At 40.6% G+C, this 21,105-nt stretch overlaps 1 protein-coding gene across 4 annotated transcripts in view; it reads right to left on the bottom strand.

Moving 5' to 3' along the window:
- The window catches only part of MICAL3 (microtubule associated monooxygenase, calponin and LIM domain containing 3), a 213,191-nt gene that overhangs the window by 33,083 nt on the left and 159,003 nt on the right, over window positions 1-21,105 (bottom strand). For all 4 annotated transcript variants that reach the window (XM_081879580.1, XM_081879581.1, XM_081879582.1 and 1 more), the window contains 8 exons: window positions 17,242-17,437; window positions 14,474-14,712; window positions 11,078-11,167; window positions 9,562-9,699; window positions 5,777-5,839; window positions 3,314-3,406; window positions 2,545-2,703; window positions 1,265-1,356 (listed from right to left, as the gene is read on the bottom strand). In XM_081879580.1, coding sequence (XP_081735706.1) covers window positions 1,265-1,356; window positions 2,545-2,703; window positions 3,314-3,406; window positions 5,777-5,839; window positions 9,562-9,699; window positions 11,078-11,167; window positions 14,474-14,712; window positions 17,242-17,437 — 1,070 coding nt within the window. The remainder of the gene's footprint in view (window positions 1-1,264; window positions 1,357-2,544; window positions 2,704-3,313; window positions 3,407-5,776; window positions 5,840-9,561; window positions 9,700-11,077; window positions 11,168-14,473; window positions 14,713-17,241; window positions 17,438-21,105) is intronic.

Here is a 21,105-nt window from a genome sequence, read left to right as displayed (position 1 = left end):
CAGCAAAGATGATTGTTGGGTGACTTCTGACTCATCCTCAAGGAGTGACTGACTCAGCTCTGAATAAGTTGGAAAATTGTCCTGCAACAGACTGAAGTAAAGAAGATTCTGGGAAATGAGTCTTTTACCTACAAATCTATGGGAAAGAATAAGGAGAAAGTCTCATTCTGCCACCGCCCACCCCCCTTGTCACAGAATATAGCCAATTAAAAGTACTGCTTGATACTAGCAAGCTCTTTCTTAACGTCCAAAGTAAATCAGCTTTTCAAAAAGCTAAGAAAACTCCAGAGCATGAGGCACAAAAGTAAAACATGGCTTCACCTAAGGTGTCAGCTGCCTCACATATTGTACCCATGATGCAAGAGCCTACTCTGTGATGGTGTCCCAGCTGGCCTCCTGTCCTGCACTGGCCCTTCTTTCATTAGCTTAAAATGATTTTATTTACTCTGGCATTTACAGTGGGGGCGGGGCAGTCATTTGAAAGATGTGTATTTTCTGTTGTTCTATAGACATTTAGCTGATGGGTGGGATATAAATATTTCAATAAATAAAGACTTTCTTGTGAATCAAATGAAGAGTAGTGTTTTCTAAATGCACACACACTGTGTCCTTACAGAATAATATATGGAGGCACTGTGGGCTTTGCTTGCAAAAACAGCAAAAATGAGAGCACCAACAGGAATGAGATCACACCTTCTCCATAGCTAGGTTTGTGTTCCTAGGATTCTAAGTGTGTGGAAAGGGCCTGTCTTGATTTTTGAAATATGCTTTAGACTGCTGAGCAACTTTATGAATAATAAATATTGTTATTAAAAGCCACTATTTGTACAAAAGCACAGTGTTCACAAATGATGCCTCTGTTTTGTACTCTGGAATTTTTCTTCCAAATACCAAATATAACGTAAGCAGCACTCTCACAAATTCAGTGGCTTCAGCTACCTCAGTTAATTTCTTAAAACACATTCCCATTAATTTTTCACCAATTTTTGTTCTAAGCATATTCATGGCAGAATGTTTGGAACTTGTTTTTATACAGAGATCCCAAACCAATTATTTGCCAGTCCTGTTTCAATGATAGAAGCACTTCCACGTGCATTTACGTTGCAAGCCAATCTATTATAAATATTTAAATAAAAATTTAAAATAAGCTTACAAATATTTTGTGTATGGAATCAGGGGTTATGATCAAGTTTCTCTTTTAACATTTTACTCAGCTGGGTAAGTGAGCATTAGCTATGAAGAAAATCACAATTCATTTTCTTACTTCTTTTTCTTCTTCCTTGTGGTTTTCAGCTGGAGTCGGCAGAGCAGCCCTCTCACACGGTGACTGATCAGGCAGACAAAGCTTGCAAGGGTCTGAAGGAAAACCAACAAACAAGTCCATAACTATTTTAAATCAAATGAAGTGCATTGAGTTTACTGCTGCCTCCTTGCTTATTTCCAGATAGTCAACTTGGTACTTAACTTGAACACTACCATTCCTCCTGGTTAAACAAGACAGTCACAGTACTATGATCGGTGCAGCCTGATGGGATGCATATTACTTGGCAGCAAGTACTATTAAAATGAGTGGAGATTACTCACAAATAGGTGTGCACAAGATTGTAGCTTTAGATGCTAAAATATTACACTGCTTGTAGAGGTGTGGCTCATTACAGGTCTTGTAGAGGTGTGGCTCATTACAGGTCAAAAAGAAATATGTTTAGCAGTAAAGGGCAGCTGGACCAGACACAAGGTCAATCCTAGTCTATTCTGCTTCCCATAGTGGCCTCTGAGATGCCTCTGAGAAGTGCACAAGAAGGATTCATAGACACTAATTGTAGCTGACACTGATAACCCTGTCTTCCATGCATTTGCCTAATTGCTTCAAAGCCACGTAAGCTAGTGGTCACCACCACATTTTGGGGTAGCAAATTCCATAAATTCTAGAAGGACAGGATGAAAATTAAGCCAGAAGATGACAAGAGAAGCCTTCGTTTCCAGGGAAGATAGTAACAAACCCCAAAGGCAAGACAGCAGAAGCAGCTTCCACAAGACTCATGCCAGCCTAAGATGGTTGGCTGTAAGTTGTGGAGTCCTCCTTCTATAGAGCCAAAAGGAAGCCACTGATGGAAACTAGCACCACAGAGGTATCCCATACTGAGAAGACTCCCCAATGTGAACATGGCTCCAGCTAGTACCCCCTTATGAAGCCTGAATATCCAAGTAAGATCAGCTGCCATAAAAATGTCAGATGTCAAGTATTATTCCTTGGCCTTTTATTCTTTTTCTTTTACGGCTTTTGACAAATCAGGTTTTAAAAAGGCAGCCTAGACTTAAGCAAGACTATCATTTCCATAACCTGACACAACATTTTCCATGTGTACACCTTCATGGCAGCCACCTGCAAGCATTCCCTGAGCAGCAAATGTTCTCTGGCAACTTGGCCACAGATTTACCTAATGATAATGAGAACGATGTATTGTGTTAGAATACTGTACTGCCTGCAGTGCAGACTGCTCAAAACTGCTTGGGCCGTCAGACTTGATGATTAAATTTTGGTACCTTCTGTCTCAACGGAAGGGGCAGCTGTCTCTTCTTCTTCTTCTTCTTCTTCTTCTTCTTCTTCTTCTTCTTCTTCTTTTTCAGAGACTTTCAGCTCCAGTTCTTCTGCCTCTTCTTGATGCAAGCGGCACTCTGCTTCTGCATCAGATGGGATGTCATCTGCTCCCCATTGTTTTTCACAAGGAAAGGAGAAGAACAAAAACTAAAGGATCTGACATGCAAATCTAGAGTGTCTTCATGGTAAGATTTCACCGTGCCAACCCAGAGTCAAGAGAGATGCGTGAAGGGAAACAATAAGATGACAATAAGACTTGAAGACAATAAGATTTGAAGGCAATCAGATGGACGAAAGGTGGCTGGCTCACCTTTTGCATCTGATTCTCAAAACCCGCTCCCCCCCATTAAAACAATCTGCTGGCCAAGGACTTGGCACATTCTCTGAATAATTAACTTATCCTTTATTACTTTTGTATACCCATTTAGTATATGTCTAGCTCTAGGTCAATATTGATAGCAATAGGTTCTCTCCAGTCATCTCAGAAGCTTTCTTGAGCACCGCTAATCCTCAAATGAATAAAACATTACAACTGTAATTACAACTGTCTCCACACACATTCACATGCTGCTAAAACAGCACATTTACTGAGCTCAAATGTTTTGGGGTTTGCTAAGTCTTGCACAAAATACCACCACTGCACCCGTTTGAGACATGACTTTGTACTACAAAAACTATGTCTGACGCCACACTAGGGAGTTCATGGTCCCATACCATCATCCAACTCTGCACCTGTGTCCCCATCTTCAATAGCTTCTGCAGGCTCGGTGCCTGCCTCATCTTCATAGTCGTTCTCCTCACACAGGGCTAGAATAAATATCATACATAAAGAAACGGGGGTAGGGGAGAAAACAGATCTAAATAAGTTCAAGTTCTAAGTTGTACTGTGGTCTCTTCCGAAGTCCACTTTTGTGTGTGAAGATCTAAGCACCAGAAACAGTAATATCATGTGATGCAGACTCTGCTGAACTAGACCACTAGTTAAAAGTGAGTTGTGCTGTATGTTTGTATGCTGCCCCCATAAAACCACACTTTGCATATTAAACCTAGCATGTCAGAGAGAAAACTATATAGAACATTTTTTTAAAAAAACAAAAGAAAACAAAACATGGAAGCATTCAAACCTATTTGCATTTGAAATGGTAAAGCCAACCTTGAGTTGTACTATATTACACTACTGATCATATAGCTCAGCTCACAGATAATTTAATAGGTTCACTTTACCCATCTTTGCCATGAAATCGCCTAGGTGACCTCTTTGATCTTACCTGAAAGTCTATGACACCAGATTTGTTTTCTGTTGGGTGCATTTTGTCTTGCAAAGCAGTAGTTTCAAAGCACAGTTATATTTGGCATTTGTTTACCAGACTTTGGCTGGTCTGCGCAACTATCCAAAAGCAAGCACTGGTTGGGTAAGCTGGAATATAGCATCTCAGAGACGAAAAGAATTGGCGCTAAGTGATGCAACATTTTGGAACATTCGCTTTAAAAAATCAAATTTTGTAATTGCCCAAGCTATCATGCAATTTCCCATGACTGCCCTGTTAACATTATCAAGATTGATTGATTGATTTATTGAATTGATATACCGCCCTATGCCCGGAGGTCTAAGGGCGGTTCACAGAATAATCTCAGGCCGATTCGCAGAATAAAAATAAAAACCTCAGAAGTCAGTGACATGTTTAATGGAGGTACAAATTGGGAACACGCTGGTGCAAACATATATTGGTGTGGTGGAGACACGTACCTATTCACAGTTATTGTACAAGTATGCATTTACACACACTAGGCAGTTAAAGATGAAGTGCAAGGGGATAAAAGCTGTCCCACCAAAATTTGTGAGCTATGCACTATTGTAGCCAGAAACGAATGGAGCCAACATTTTGTCCAAGTTGGTCAGCAGCCACAACTGGGTAAGGCGGTATGCAGCCGTCCTGTAAGCTCTGCTGTCAGAAGCAAAAGGTTTTAGAAATGCACTAACTACATTCATGCAAAACTCAGGTGCCAAATCTCAAGTAATCACTTTTCTATTATGCAAAATTAAGTTTTTAGCTTGTAAAAACCTGGTTCTTCTTTCCTAAAATGCCCTCAGTGACAGGGGTTATTCTGAATAATAAGTGCAGGGAGGGAGTAGGGCATTTTCCAGATGTTTTAGACTGCAGCTTCCTTCAGTCCCAGACAGCATGCTAAATGGCCACAACATCTGGAGAGTGCCATGTTGGCTACCCCTGATCCAGAAGATGGTCTGGCAAGAACAGCTAACATATTCCACCTTTCTCTCAGATTTTAGGGTTACAAAAAGCTTCGGTCTGTTAAAGCATTTTCTCCTCTTTGAAATGATGCCAAATTCAGGGGGTGCCCAGGTCTCTCACAGGAATGGAAGAACTTAGAAATTCACAACTAGGGGCTGCTGTAAACATGATGGTTCCAAGTTGCTGTGATATTTTCCAGCCACGTGCATGGGACTACACAATGCTCATGCCTGCCATATGCACATGGGCTCCTGTAGCATAGTGGCTGTGAAGAAAATGTCTCTGATCCAAGTGTCACCTCTGCTATGAATTCAGAGGAAGCTATAAGGCAAGCTATCATCTCTTAAAATGAGCTGACATCTACAATGCGGGAATAATCTTAACTTATTTTACAGGATTAATGAGAAAAAGATTAATGATAGAAAAATGTGAAGTAACTTGAACCCTTTGCTGTATAATGCTATATAGTTCTATATAAATGGCCTTATTATTATTATTATTTGCATAAAACAACCTTCAAAACATAGAGGCATCTGCATAGCTTCTTTGAAGTGCCACATACAAGAAACGTTTGATTTAAATTGGTCCTAATTTCCTACTGCACAAATGAAAAATCCGTTTCCTCCTCAACAACAGCTGCAATTCCTTCATAATACACACGGACCTCTTTTTTGTTTGGCCTGCCTTGGGAGAGGTTAAGGTGGAAGCCTAGTTCATGCAAGAATTAACCATCTCAGTGAGACATGCAGCCTCCTCCCTTCTCCTTCCTCCCCAACCCAGCATGCAGTAGCACCAAAGGCACAGATAGCTCCATGGTTAAAAAAGGGCCAGCAGCTGGAACACTAAAATTCCGGGCAGGTGGGAGCACCAGCAGTGGCAGGCAGGGTTACTTGTGAGCTGTAAAACAGAACATCAGCAAAACTACCTCCTGGGACTGCTTCCAGCCACGCCTGCACTGCCTCGTGGCGTATGGAGGGAAGGTCCGATGCTGAATTAAAATAAAATAAAATAAAAATAAATTTCAAAGCAACGAAACAAATACTTTGAAAGTGAAAACATCTGAAACGGAAACATCAAGGGAGGGAAACTTCAAGAAGAGCAGACAGACCAAGGAGACACCAAACACAGGGAAGACCAGACTCAAAAGTCATCCCACCCCCTGCTCCGAAAGGCGGGGGGTGGGGGGAGAAAGATGAACCATGAATCCTTGAAGCATGAGTAATTGCTGCAGTGGTTTGTGTTACCCACCTGCAAGGAAAGGTGGTGCAAAGATGTTCGTTTCTGACAGCAGATGAATCCTTGTCCAAGCTCTGGATCAATCAAGCCTCACTTAGACTACTGCTGGCCATTTCTTTTCATTCAAATCACAACAGTCCTGCAAAATGTATCCCTTTCCCTATCTGTATTAAGTCCCCACCTCCCCTTGGATGGTTGAACTGATTCTTCAATTCCCACACATTAAATGTGTGCAGTAAGTTAGTCAATGGCCTAAGTCTAGCACAGAGTTTGGCTTACTTAAACTCAAGGATTTCATTGGGTTTATGTATGCCTAACTGTTGGGTTTAGAACAGTGTCCTCACACCAAAGGCTCTTCAGTCCTCTGTGTCTTCTGCCAAGCTCATCTGTTACAGACTCATTTGATGCCTGCATTACCCAGAATGCTGTTCCCTATTTCCTAATAGCCCATCAAAGTCATCAGGTTCTTACTTCTCACACCTGACAAGGCCTTTCCTGTAGAACTGTAGACAATAGAGTATGTCTAATTAACCATCTTCTGTATGGTACTCCTTCAGCAAGCCCTAGTCTCTTTTCACCATTCTCTTGTATTTGTTATTTATGTGACAAGGAAGAGTACTTTTATACTAAATTAATCTGTGGACAGTAAAAGCAGCTTACAGTTTATAAAAATCAAGATGGTGAATAGGATAAGAGGAAAGAAAACTCAGAAGATTCCAAGAAGGGCGCACAGATTCAGATTCTAGGTCACCAGTGAAAGTTTATGTAACACACTCATGTGGAATAAAGCAAAAACAAACATCTACTTCTGTTATAAAATTTTCTCGGTCCTGAGATTTACTGGCATTCCAAGTTCAATTTTTAATTTTATTTTACTTTTAGAAATAAGATCTCAGTGTTTGGGACTGGGCCTTCTCAGTTTTGGCCCTGTAACTCTAGAACCAGGAAAGAACAATTCCCTTGACCTAAAGAGGTTTGCTATAAAAAAAGTTTGAGACTTCCTGAGACAGACAGATCGAATATGCAGTTGGATGATGAAAGGCGTGGCTGAAGACTAACAGCACCTATGTGAGGCTTCCAAAAAACAGGAGAATTCTGGCTGGGAAAATTACGCAGCCAGAGGTTGAAGGTTAGGCATTTCCTGACATCTGAAATGTGTGTAGAGTGAAAAGATAACCTTTCTCTTGCAAAGAGTGTCCACATGACCTACTCTACTTAGAATTTATTTTCAATATTAATCAAACACAGAACATCCGTTAAAAGTTAGTTCTATATTAGAGGGAAGATGAGACACTGCAAATCATTTGGAGAATATAACTAAAACTGAACCTAAATGGACTACAGATCCTGACAGCTTTGTAGCAGCAACGTACAGTGGTACCTTGGGTTACAGACGCTTCAGGTTACAGATGCTTCAGGTTACAGACTCTGCTAACCCAGAAATAGTACCTCAGGTTAGGAACTTTGCTTCAGGATGAGAACAGAAATCGTGCTCCAGCGGCACAGCGGATGCGGGAGGCCCCATTAGCTAAAGTGGTGATTCAGGTTAAGAACAGTTTCAGGTTAAGAATGGACCTCCAGAACGAATTAAGTTCTTAACCAGAGGTACCATTGTACTGCTCTCTGAATACTAGGCACATGATGAATTCCCTACAGCTGAAGCTGTAGAGAGAAATCTGGAACCCACTGCAAGAGGAAAGTAACAAGCTCCACAGTTATTGTGCAAAGCAATTACTTTATGGGAAGTACCTTAGCAACACAGACCTGGAATGACATAATAAACATCAGCTCCAGGCAATGGCAAAGGCAGGCATTTCCTGGGAGCTCTGAGCATAGGAAAGGGCCCACTATCCCAACAGCAACAGGTTTACTTTGCACAGGAAGTCAGAGGCAATGCAAGAGAATTTTCAAGTTTCCATGCCCTGCTTTTTTCTGGTTAACGAGGCCCACAGAGAATGCTTTGTATGGATTTCCCCGCAAATCCTGCATAGAATAAGGAGCATTGAGCAACACCTCTTTCGCTACAGGCAAGATACTTAAAAGCATTCAGTTTCAGCTTTTAAAAGAATTATCCAAGGAAGAAGAAGCCAGAACTGTCATAAGCAATATTTGTCTTATGCTTAGGACATTTCCCCTAACATTTAAGAAAGAGCAACCTTCTTAAAACTTAATTATTTAGCACTGCATTCTCTATTCTTCTTCAAACATTTCTCAGTCATGCAGTAGATATAAATATATTTAAATAAATGCAAAAGTAAAACTTTCCTCTTCACAATGAATATACTCAACTCTTTCCGATTCTCCAGACATAATTTGGCTTCTAGGCCATTCATCATTCTTGTTACTCTATCCTGAATCCCAAATTCCAACTGAGGTCTCCACAGTACTGAGGTTTTTTTTTAAATGGATTGGCCTTTCTATGTAACTTTCTACACCTCTCTGCTCCTGATATTTAGGGACTTACTTGCTTTCACATTTCTGTCTTGCATTAGCCGCCACCACAAGCTCTCACTAGTATAGAACTGCTTCTATCTGCTTTAGGAAGCCCAGAACACTTAAAGGCCTGCTCAAAGGACTGCCTTCCACTATACCCCACATAGGCATACTAGCAGACATCAATCACTGTGATCCTGTTCTCATACTTCCATGGCATATTTTCAGGCTCGTTAAAAACCACTTCCTAAGCCTAGGTGCCAAAACTTCCTTGAACAAGCTTCTCAGAGAGAGGACCATCTCTGGCTATGATATCCTTGTTAAGCACAGGGGAAAGTAAGACACAGCAGGAAGTGCCATGAGCCTCTCTTCCACTCAGCCTCAGCAAGGGTGGAATCACCTTTGTTATCTTCCATCCACTTTAAGATTAAGACACTTCTGCTCATATTGAAGCTGGTTGAAAGAGGAAAGCAAGACAATTCCTGCTCTCATATCCTCCTCTGTACCTGGAGCCTAGTACCTAGTAGAGTTACTCTTCTCCTTCCTACCCAATGTTAAGCAAAACCATATTAGATACCAACTGTATTGTCACAAAAGGAGCTGCCAAACTTAATCAAGAGAACATTGTACTATCTTAAGAAAATTGGCACTTCCTGCTTTTAGACAAAATTTGGGATCCACACAGCTCTAAGTTGTGGACACAAAGAATAACAATTTGTTTTCAGAGTTAAATAAAATTCCGCTAAGACTTCCTGCTAAACCATGCCAAGGGTCTATCAAGTCCTGTATTCAGATCTTTCTCCTGCTACAATTAGATCCTTATAAGTAGGAGAGCATCAGAACGTAAATGTAACCAGGGATGCAAGCCTGGAAGATTCCCTTTTGATGGCCTTTGTAAGCAACAACAAACGGAGACCAACCTGAAATGAACATTGCTGAAAGTGACATTAAGACATTCGAGAGTTGGCCTTTCTGAAGATACAATCAATAGGGAACAAATGTCCTTGTGATGTAAGGGGTCAACGCAGCAGACACGTTTACCTCTGGAGGTGGAGGACTTAGAAGTAGGGCCCAGTTTTTCCTCCTCCTCTTTCTGACGGATGTGTGTCCAATGCACATCTGCCAAGATCTCCAGTGGATCAATCGGATTTACTATCTGCTGCAGCCTCAGGTTTCCAGCTAGCAGACAAGAGGCCAATGGTGGATCATGTTGATGGAGTGGCAAGGGATAAAAGGGAGGAAAAAGAGAGGGAAGGAAAAGGAGCACACACAATAGGAAAGAAATGCAGGGAAAGGGAGGGAAAAATGAAAGAAGTTACTTGCTGAGATCAGCTGGCAAAAGAAGACAGGTAAAATTCAGCATCATGCATGCATATGCTCCCCTCCAGACTCACTCGCCCTCTCCCACACATGCACAGACAGGATTGCAGTTTGGAAATTCCACTCCATGCCAAAAATGGTTCAATGATGCATATTATTAATCAAGAATTCACCATCTCTAAGTTTTCCTTTTAAGTATTATAATAGGAAAAAGTCACATTCTGCTAGTAACTGGATATCCATGTGCACAGAAAAAGTACAGAGACCTGTACTTTTTAGCATTCTTTGCTTAATACTAAGAAAACCCAGGAAGATGACATTACAGAATGATTTATATATAAAAAGTGACTTCTGTGTTCCCTTTCTTTTCTAGACAAAAGCATTTCAAAAAGTAACATGATTGTCCTATTTTTAATTAATACCTTTCTAATTTGACACAAATTGAGTGATAAAACTGAACTGTGGAAGGAAAAATGCTATTCAGAAGTGAGTGATGAATCCTGGTGGCCGCATGGCACCTCGTGCTGTCAAGTCCCCTTGATGGAAAGTCCTTGGGTAAGTAGAGTTAGTGTTTATACCACATCACACAGCATTAGGAGTTAGAAGGGTGAGTTTCAACCAGCAAGAATTGAGAGTAGAAGGGAAATTCATAGAAACCTAGCAAGGCTTCCAAAGAGCAGGCCTCAGCCTATCATCCCAAACTGTACCTTCTTATTCTGAATGCATTTCCCCATTCCCAATTTCACTTGGCCAGTTAAGAGACCTTAAAATGAACATTTCTCCGATGGGAATTTGTGTGTGTGATACAGATGTTTATCTGAGGGCAGCTAATTGGCCTTGTTAACAGTCATTACTCCTGTGTCCTTTATCTGATTTGTACAATAATAACTGAAACTGCATATAAAGCACTGAAGTTTTATGTTTCAGTGTATCATGTATTCTGCAAAAAAGGAACAAAAGGAATATGGTTCATGAGATAAAGTAGGCATTTCAGCACCCTTCACAGGCTTGACCTCTCTTCCCAGAGAATCAAAGCAGAAATAGGAACAGAAGCAAACAAACAGAATTTGAGCTGTAAATATACAGGTTTTGTTCGCTCCTTATCTGGAAGCTAACAGTAATTCTCAATTACAACCAATTTGGTGAAACAACTTAAAAAAAATATGTTGCTTCATGTGAAGCCTGCTCTTTGTAAAATGCACCCCCTTTAAGGGAGGTTATGACAATGTGAGGGTACCTTTAAATGTACCCGTGTCCTCTTCATTTGAGAGACGTTGAAGCCAGAGGCCTTGCTGAAGTTCTCTCTCCCAAGGGTAATACTCTCCCTCTACAGCAGGGGGAGTCACACATCAACAAATAGCATTGATACAGAAATTAGAGCAGAACAAAGAAAAAGAGAAGGACAGAGAATCAGAAAGAACACAGCGATGTTTTAGGGAAATCCAGAAAGGTTCAGGACTGCTTCACCTATAAGAAACCTTACACAGATTTCACTTACGTGTACAGAATTAAATGCAATGTGTAGGAACACCACCCCATATGATGAGCACCTGTCTACTTTGTTGTGTGTGCCTGTTGCAAGAAACTCTTTCCTTCTTCATGACAGGCATATATAAATTAATCACAGCTGTATAGAGGGTTACAAGTAATTTCCTTGCCAAAAAGCAATATCTGTTCAGAAAGTGCTTGAAAGTGCTCTTCTGTTCCAAGGCATTCATCAACTAAATTTCTTTCTGATGTGCAAATTTAAGTGAGCTGGTGGTAAAGGAATTCTGAGAACTTCACATTTGTAAGCCTGCTTGAAGCAGAAGGTGCCGGATTATCTGTCTCCAAGATGCAACTTTACAATATTCAAGTACAGAAATATTTTGTAGTGATAGCTCCAATAGCAAGTTCCTTGGTCTGTTTAATAGCACAATTGAAGCTGCTTTGATCTCTGTTGTCTTTAACTCATCAATGGCCTTTACTGAAAAGGCACTTTGTTCTTAAACAGGTGCTGCAAGAGATGTGTGAGTTCTCTGACAAACGAGGCCCATTTTGAAAGCTGAACACCTCATTTGGAAGAGCCCCACCCACCCAAATTTTGTCGTGGTGTCTGATGAAACTGATCAGGTACCAGCCACCACGACAAAAAAGTGACTTGAGTAGCAAGGCTTTCTATCTCCACAAACAGTCCTCAAAAGTAATTTAAAATGCCAACACCCTATAAATCCCTGAAGACTGAATATTATGCAGATTTATGGTTCCCCAACCTTTCAATAACTGAGACACCTGCCTGTTCTGATCTGTAACTGATACTCCCTTAAGCAGTTAATGCAGAACTGTTCCCATTAGATGCAAGCATGAATATCTACACACAACACTTTTTGTGACTCACTCTTGATTTCCCAACTACCTTAGGTGGTAATCCCTAGTTCAGACATGTGGTTTTCCACCCCCAATTAATCCATGTCTTAACCAGTCATAAAGGAGCTGAGGAGGGAAAAAATCCAATTTCTAATCCAAGTGCAGACCCCTATATAACTAAAAGCAGGGGTCCTTCTGGTCTGGAAGCAAAGCTTTGTCCAGCCTTTCTGCTGTTCACAGGCCTTTGCTGCTGGCTCCTAGTTCTGAGCTGTGATAAGACTCTAAACCTATACAAACACATCCAAGCCAAATAAATACAGCCTCTGAACATTTCATCACCAACAGCCACAGCAACATGCCAAACTTTTCACTTAACTTATTTACTGAATCACAGTTCCAGCCCTGACTTGCCTCTTCACCCTGCTACTGAACTACTTCCTTGGCCTGCAGGCAAATCGATCTTTCATTACTTCTGTAACTTCTGTAACCCTGGCAATGGACCTTTGATCAGCTGCCATCATGTAGATCATAAAAAGCCACCTATAGAGCATTTATCCATCTAGCTTAGTATAGCCTACACTGTTTGGTGGTAGCTCTCCAGGGTTTCAGTCAGGTCTCACCCAGCCCTACCCAAAACTGCTGGGGATTGAGCCCAGAGTGTTTTTGCATGCAAAACGTGCATTGTACAATTAAGCTTTGGCTCTTCCCCAAGCCTTTTGTTATGGAGGAGTACCTGCCTGTTGAACCGGCTCCTCAAATTATAACTCTGTTTTAAACCTGAATGCAACATGTGACAACTGGGATGCTGCAAAGTTCTGTCTTGGGCCCAGTGTTGTTCAGTATCTTTATGAATGACTTGGATGTAGGTATGGAGGAGATACTCATCCAATTTGCAGATGACACCAAACTGGGAGGGGAAGCCAATGCTGCAGAAGACAGACCTCAACAGATTGCAGAACTGGGCCATAACTAACAAAATGAATTTCAGTAGGGACAAATGTAAAGTTCTACACCTGGGCAGGAAGATCCAGGTACACAAATGTAAGATGGGCGACACCTGGATTGCAAATAGTACATGTGAAAAGGATCTAGGGGTTTTAGTAGACCACAAGTTTCATAGGATTCAACATGCAGCAGCAAAAAAGGAAGAAAGCTACTTCTATTCTAGGCTGCATCAACAGAAGCACAGTGTCCCGATCAAGGGAAGTCACTAGTTCTGCTTTGGTCAGACCACACCTGAAATACTGTGCCCAGTTCTAGGCACCACAATTTAAGAAGGATATTGACAAGTCGGAACGTGTGCAGAAAATGGTGACTAAGGTGATCAAGGGTCTGGAAACCAAGCCTTATAAGGAATGATTGAGGAAATGTGGTATGTTCAGCTTGCTAAAGAGAGACTGAGAAGAGATATGATAATCATCTTCAAATATCTAAAGGGCTGTCACATGGAGGATGGAGCAAGCTTGTTTTCTTCTCCTCAGGAGGATAGGACCTGAACCAATGGATTCATAGAATCATAGAGTTGGAAGAGACCACAAGGGCCATCGAGTCCAACCCCCTGCCAAGCAGGAAACACCATCAGAGCACTCCTGACATATGGTTGTCAAGCCTCTGCTTGTCAAGTTACAAGAAAGGAGATTTTGACTAAACACCAAGAAGATCTTTCTGACAGTTAAGAGCTGTTCAACAGTGGAATAGACTCTCACAAGAGGTGGTGGACTGTTATTCCTTGGAGGTGTTTAAACAGAGGTTGGATGGCAATCTGTCATGTATGATCTTGCTGAAATTCCTGCATTGCAGGGGGTTGGGCCGGATGACCCTTGGGGTTCCTTCCAATTCTATGTTGATTCCCAGACGTAAATTTGCAGACTGAAAAATGAAAGCCTGGAACAGTGTTACAGAGATGAAAACCAGAGAAAGAGAGAGAGCGAGAGAGCAAGATAGGTTAGAGAAAATACAATTTTAATAAATGCCAACTTGATGAAGACCACCACCTTGGGCCCATATACTTCTTCTAAAGATTTTTCATGGGACTTCCCAGTAGTCCGTAAACATGAGTCTCCAGCAGGTTTGCAGTCTTTGCACTGACTTCCAAGTTTTCCAAAAGAAATGGGAGATGCACTTTATATTTGATTATCTATTCTGTATGATGGCAATCTGGGATCAATATGCCAGCCTGGGCTCCTTCAGGATCAATGGCAAGATATAAATTGAATAGCATTGAAAAAATAAAATTAATATACATATCCGAATGTATCATGAGAAGCAATTGAAACTATCTACTAACCTTCACTAGAGACTTCTTCCTCTTCTTCCGCCTCCTCCTCTTCTTCTTCTTCCTCTTCCTCCTCTGCTTCATTGTCATGATTCTTCTCTGTGTCCAGCTCTTCCTCACTCCTGCCCTTCAGCATGGCATGTATCCGCACAGCCTCTTTCCAAGGCACACCACCCAGGTCAGAAGTGGGCTGCTGTGGCTGTTCTTCTTCCTCCTCCTCCTCTTCTTCTTCCATCTCAGATTCTGAACTACTGCAGAGGAAAATCAGGAAAGTTAGTAGATGATACTTCAACAGGGTTTCCCCCCCCCGTGCATACAAGCAGATGATTGTTTTAAAATAATCATAGCCAACAAAACAAAACAAACTGCCTCAAACCAGGTCAGAATATTTGTCCATCTATTCCAGGAGTGGGGAACTTTCGGCCCATAGACCAATCTTGGCCTGCAAGCGAGGCCACTTTTCCACAACCATTGCCACATGTTCCCCACCCCTGCTCTTGACTATGACAGATCAGGGTCATTCAAAACAGAATTGAATCAGAATTTAGCACTGAAACACAACCTAAATACCAGTTGTCAAGGGGTTATATTCCCCACTCCCAGTTTGAAGCCAGTTTGAGGTCTCTGCGGTCCCTTATTCCAAAAAGTCAAAAAGAGCCAGTTATGAGAGGAAGGTAACCACTCAGACACAACCAGCATCAATGGAATGACAGCCTCTTTCATTTCAGCACACGCCTTACTGAGGAATGACCCCATTAGAAGAAAACAACATTTAATCTTTATAGGCCTGTTACATATTCCTCTTAGAAAAGCAAGCTCCTCCTCTCCTGGAGGCTAAATCAACAGGAATTCACCCTTCTTTTCTTTGTCATGTTTTACCCTTTCCCCCTATCCATTTTTATTGGACAAAGTCCAGCAGGAAATTCTCCAGTACAAAAAATATTTGAAAAGATTAGGAGGTACATATCTCCAACTCATTTCACTTAGAACTGTAGCAGCAAAAGTATACACTAAATTTATCTCGTTTTTGTTTTGTTTGTTCCTGGGAAAAATGTTGTTACTCTTTTACAATTAAGAATAACTGTGGGATTCTGTCTTTATTCACACAAACTGCGAAACCTTCCATTTGTTGCTTAGCCATCTATTTTCACAAAAGATATGGGAACAGGTTTTTCATGACTTTTTAAAACAAGGCTGTTAAGTGAAATTATGGGCAAACTTCAGAAATGAATAATCCTTTTGGGAATTTTATCTAGACAAAGAAATGTTCGTTGTGATTTTCTCAACTCCTAAGAATGTGTTTTTCCTAACATTTGTGTTAAGAATTATTTTTTAAAAACAGCTTTTTATTTTAGTACATTGCCTGACAGTTAGCTAGGCTCTCAAGGAGGAATGTTGGCTTTGCTTTGTTGGAAGAAGAAAAAAAAATCAGTTTTATGTTTACTGACACTTAAAAATAGTATGCAACTCCCTGTCAAAGTGCAGAACGCATGCTCAAATTACAAAAAAAGTAGAATTCAGGTTCTTTTTTCTAAAATATATCTTTTAAAGCAGAAAGGATCCTAGTGCAAGCTGTGTTCAAGTGGAAGAAAAGTGAGGTGAAGCTGCTTAATCCCTTTCCACCTTGAGAGGATTTTGTCCAGAAAGATGATCTGTAAATGCCTTTAAAAATGATAAACTAAAGTTTCCCTTCAGCTAAAAATCACATTCCCCAAGTTCCTTTTCCACTCACGGTGGATGGAGGGGGAGAGAACAAGGCCCAGCCAGTCACATCTCTCAGGACTAGGCACCTTCAAGCACACGTTGGCCTGTAAACTGGCTTATGATGCAATTTGTCTTATCTGATTATTTTGCATGGATATGGTTGTTATTTCAATAGTAACTTTTTTTGTTCTTTTTCACTGCACTTTGTATTACTGTTTGTAATGATTTGTTGGGTCTCTGGACCATAATAAAGATTGATTGTATTACTGCAAGTTTTACTTCAAGTTTTTCAAAAGGTTTGAAAGTCATCTGTTCTCTGACTGGTCTATTCCTGCTTAGCGCTTTTTGGCTTGGCTTGTGGTTGTTAGAACTGTGAAATGTATTTTAACTAGCTGGCTGAGAATGTTTTGGCTTCTGTCTAATGTAGTGCTAAGTGCCCCATAAGCACTAGAATTCCTGCTTGCGCAATGTAGGGCTGCCATATGTCCAGAATTTCCCCAACATAGCTGGTATTCGGCTCTCTTAAACAGCATTTGGGCAGGAAATCGCTGAAACATCCATGAAAATCTGGACATATGGCAGCCCATGTTGGAAGTGCAGATTTTTCTGAATTTCATTAAAAGTTGCTCAGAAACTCTGGCAAAAAAACAAACTGAACAACTCTGGCAAAAAAGGAAAAGAAAAAGCTCAACAACTTTTGTGTCCAGATTTTCACTTTTTGAAATATGGCAACCCTAGCGCAATGGGACTTCCTCCCCTCTTTCCTCTGCACCCCATAAATCTGTTCTGGGGGTTCCCCCAACCCTCCAGAGTAGATTTGGAGAGGGCATACGGCATATGCAGGTAGAGGAGAGGGGAGAAGGTCCTGTTGCGCATGTGAGAATCCTTATTCAGTGTTGAACTGCATTTGATACAAACCTTATTGGTTTTAAAGGGGGAAACTCTAAGCCTTTTTGTATTATTGACCTTTTTTTTAAAACTTCTACTCTTTCAAGCCACCTTGAACAGGCATTCTTTAGAAAGGCTGCCAAGACATATTTTAAATAAATTAAGGCTTTTTAAAAAAGAAAAATAACCTGCTGGGTACATCCTCTTCTGTTCCTTTGTCTAGCACGCTGCTCAGGTTGTGCTCTGCCAAGGTCTCTTCAGGGACTTCTTCCAACTCCTCTTCCCGTTGTACCGAGAGACGGTAATTCTCCAGTTCTATCCGCTCTGGTGTGCCACGCAGTCTCTTTGCAATGCTGGGTTCCTCTACACCATTTACACTGGGAACTGGGGAACAAAAATTAACAGGGGGAAAAGGGCATTATGAGCATTGATCCGGACTGTGAAAGTATTGTATTTGTTTCCATCAATGAGCCAAATTTGATTCTGGTTGAGATTTGACCATGAAAACTGTTATTAAAAAGCAGGGTTTGAAAAAGAATTAATAAGAGGGAATTTCTGCTTTGTTTCTGGAAAATTTCTGGAAAATGTCTACAAGTAATGCAACGTAAGAGGTGTAGGCTTAATTTACACATGTCGCCCAGTGAGGGGACTGATGGGCAGAGCAACCACCTCCAAGGAGAAAACTGAAGAAGAACCCCTTTCTTTGCTATGCTACATTTCTTCCTACTAGAGTTCAATTGTTGTTGCTGTATTTTTTAAACCTAGGGGAGCATTCAAAAATGGTATACAAGTCTGCTCTCCCACCTCAGTCTGTTGCATACATATACATGTGCTCTGATGGTGTTTCCTGCTTGGCAGGGGGTTGGACTCGATGGCCCTTGTGGTCTCTTCCAACTCTACGATTCTATGATTCTATTCTATCATTCTACATGTTTATGCTCATTGGTTTGTGTTAATAAATACGGAACTGCTATCACTCCTTCCCTCACTTCTCACTTATTAACATGGATTAGAATCCCCCTTTCAACTCTAAACAGAGCACTGAGTGAATCCATCAACTACCCTGACTATGAAAAAGATGACCGATTAAAGTTTATTCATATTTTTGTCCATTTTCTTAGGTATTTGGACCAGAGCTATGAAGGGTAAATAATAATAAAATCATAGCACCATAGAACTGCAGAGTTAGAAGGGACCACGAGGGTCATGTAGTCCAACCCCCTACTATGCAGGAATCTCAACTAGATCATACATGATAAATAGTCATCAAACCTCTGCTTTAAAAAAACTCCAAGAAAGGAGAGTCCACCACCTCTCATAACAATGATAAAAACCAACACCACTGTAACTAGACTCTGCCAAAATCGAGTTTTGTCATCTCCCGACGACAAACTTATAGAACCAGGAGGCCTAGTCTGGAAATGTGGTCTATCAATCTTAGCTTACATAGCAAATGCAAAATGAATTTTGGGTAATGAAAGAGCATTGGGTGATGCAAGAATCAAGATTTTAAAAGTCAGTGAATCTCGACTCCTGTCCCCAAATTTTCAGGGGCTTAATATTAATGTGACATTTCAAAACAGACTGCATAATGACCAAGTTCACATTTGCACTAGCATATAAATTTTAACAACTGCTTCTGTTTTGATCTGTTCCATGTTTCTAGCAACAGGACTATAAAATTCAGAGCAGGAAGACAACATGATACAAGATTTTGTTAAGTGTTAGGGCCCTGGCAAAACTGTACTGCACTGCAATGACCCCACTGCAATTATATGCCTGTTTCCAGAGAACATAAAAAGGGGACTGTTGGCGGGATATGTAGTTACTGGAGTATTTTTACCATTCCAGGAAGAAGCAATAATTAGTTCAAGTTTAAGACATTCATAACACAACGATGGTTAGCAAGAAATGAGGTTAGTTTTAGAAACAAACTGGATAAATAGTCCTGTTAATGTTCATATGATAAAGGTAAGTTTAACTGTTGATAACTGGAGTTAAATACTTATAGTTAGGATCACATTTCTATAATATGGTAACACGATTGTTTAAGATGGCTTAGTCTGTACGTTGATCTTTTTATATTATAATATGTGGCTATTTTTGTGTGTGTTAAAAAATAATTTCAGAATATATGAATTGATTTTTGATGTCAACACAGTAGACACTTATATCTTACTCAGGCTCTGTTACCACAACAAACATATACCAAATAACCCAGTTATGATTTACATAAATCTTTGAATACTGAATAGTGTAGTTGATTCCAAAAGACATTTATGGTTTAAAAGTGTGACACACTTAATGGGAAGGGCATAGCTCACTGGTAGAACATATGCTGTGCTTGCTGAAGATTCCAGTTTTAATCTACATGTCCAGTTAAAAGGATCACTGTAACAGATTTCTGAAAGGTCCAATAACTTGGGAGAGATCCTGCCAGTTTGAGTAGGCAACACAGGCCTAGACGGACCAAACAATCTGATTAGTTGTAAGACAGATTTATATGTGTCTTATACCAGTGACTAAGTTTTGCACTCTGGGCAAGCTACAACAGCGATCATCCTATCAGGGTTGTTGCAAAGGCAAACTGAGAAGACAGTATTTGGTAGTTTTATATGAAAAAGTATTCAGTATACAACCTCACTATCCATCCAGCCATCCACCACCAAAGGAAGTTAAATAATTGTCACATTTACTATTAAAGTCAAGCAGATACAGTACCACTATTACAACAGTATTGCACACAGATGCGTCACTTAAAAGTTCTATTATCCTGCTGCATTATTTTATGGGTAAATGTGCTAATATGGCGGTTAAAAAAATCTGGTTGTAAGATGTAAACATCCTTAAATAGACAAGTGTTTTATTCCTCAACAGTTTTATGTTTTGGAAGCATTTGGCGATGAGCAGTACACAGATCAACCAAAAGGAGCTGTTTTTCATAAGTGTGCAGCCCGCTTAGCTGTTTTGTGAAAGCTGACAGAAGATTTATTTATTTCAATCCTTGACCGAGCCAACTTCTTGGTAGAAGGAATGCCAGGGACAGAGATAACATCACTCCTCTGACGTGTCCTTTGGCTTTTTCCCTTGTATAGAATGTTCCTAAAATAATCTCCATTTTCTGTGACTTTTTAAAAAATGAAGCAAACTGACAGCTATTTGTCTGAACACCAACCGAACCCATAAAGTCAACCATCATTCCCCATTGCAATTTTGACAAAACAAATCAGGGACTGACTGGATTGTTGCCTCCTTTGCAATGGTTCTGCAGTGAGGGTAGGAAGCTACTCAGCAACTACTGTTTCTGTGAGGTGCATGGATTAGGATGGGCAGAAACTCTGAACATACATAAGCATTTATACTACACTTTATGCTGGCTGGAGCTGACGGGAGTTGTAGCCCAAAATAGCTGGAAAGTGCCAGGTTAGGGAAGTCGATGTTAGAGGCCTCATGTACTTTGTCCAGGATCTTAAGGGCTGAGAAGCTAATTTTGTCAATACCAAGTAGATTTTACACTTGTTCGTAAACAGCAGTAGAATGTGCAACACAATAAACTGCTTTTGAAAATGGGGGGGGGGTGTTTCAAAAACAATTTGCAATATGGCCTCCCAAAAAATTAGCTGTTTAAAAAACCAATGAAGTCTACATGGTTTTTTACAGTGTAGGAAGAGGAATACTGGATAATTTGCTGTAGATCAGCAAGAGCTTATGACTCCCAGGTGTTCAATAACCACAGCAAAAAGTTTCCCACCCCACAAAGGCGGCAATTAGAATCCCTGACCTGTACTCAGAAGTATATTGTCAATTGCATATGCAAATTACCCCAGTGCCTGGGGTGGATAAGTAGATAATTGGCTCTGCCATTTTGTTTCTAGCTCTGCCCTTCAGTGATTATTTTGTGCCTGGCTCCAGTTGACACAACTCAGCATTTCAGGGGGGTTTTAAAGTAGATCTCATAAGACTTCCCATGCTTGGTTAAAGTGTTTCTTTCTTTTAACCCTAGCCATTCTCTCTGTAATCCTTACAACAAATGCCAGTGTTATCTATATATT

This window comes from Podarcis erhardii (assembly GCF_964252035.2).
Source record: "Podarcis erhardii genome assembly, chromosome: 10".
Classification (NCBI taxonomy): Eukaryota; Metazoa; Chordata; class Lepidosauria; order Squamata; family Lacertidae; genus Podarcis; species Podarcis erhardii.
Note: the sequence above shows the minus strand (reverse complement) of the source record. Positions and strands in the feature narration are given on the sequence as shown.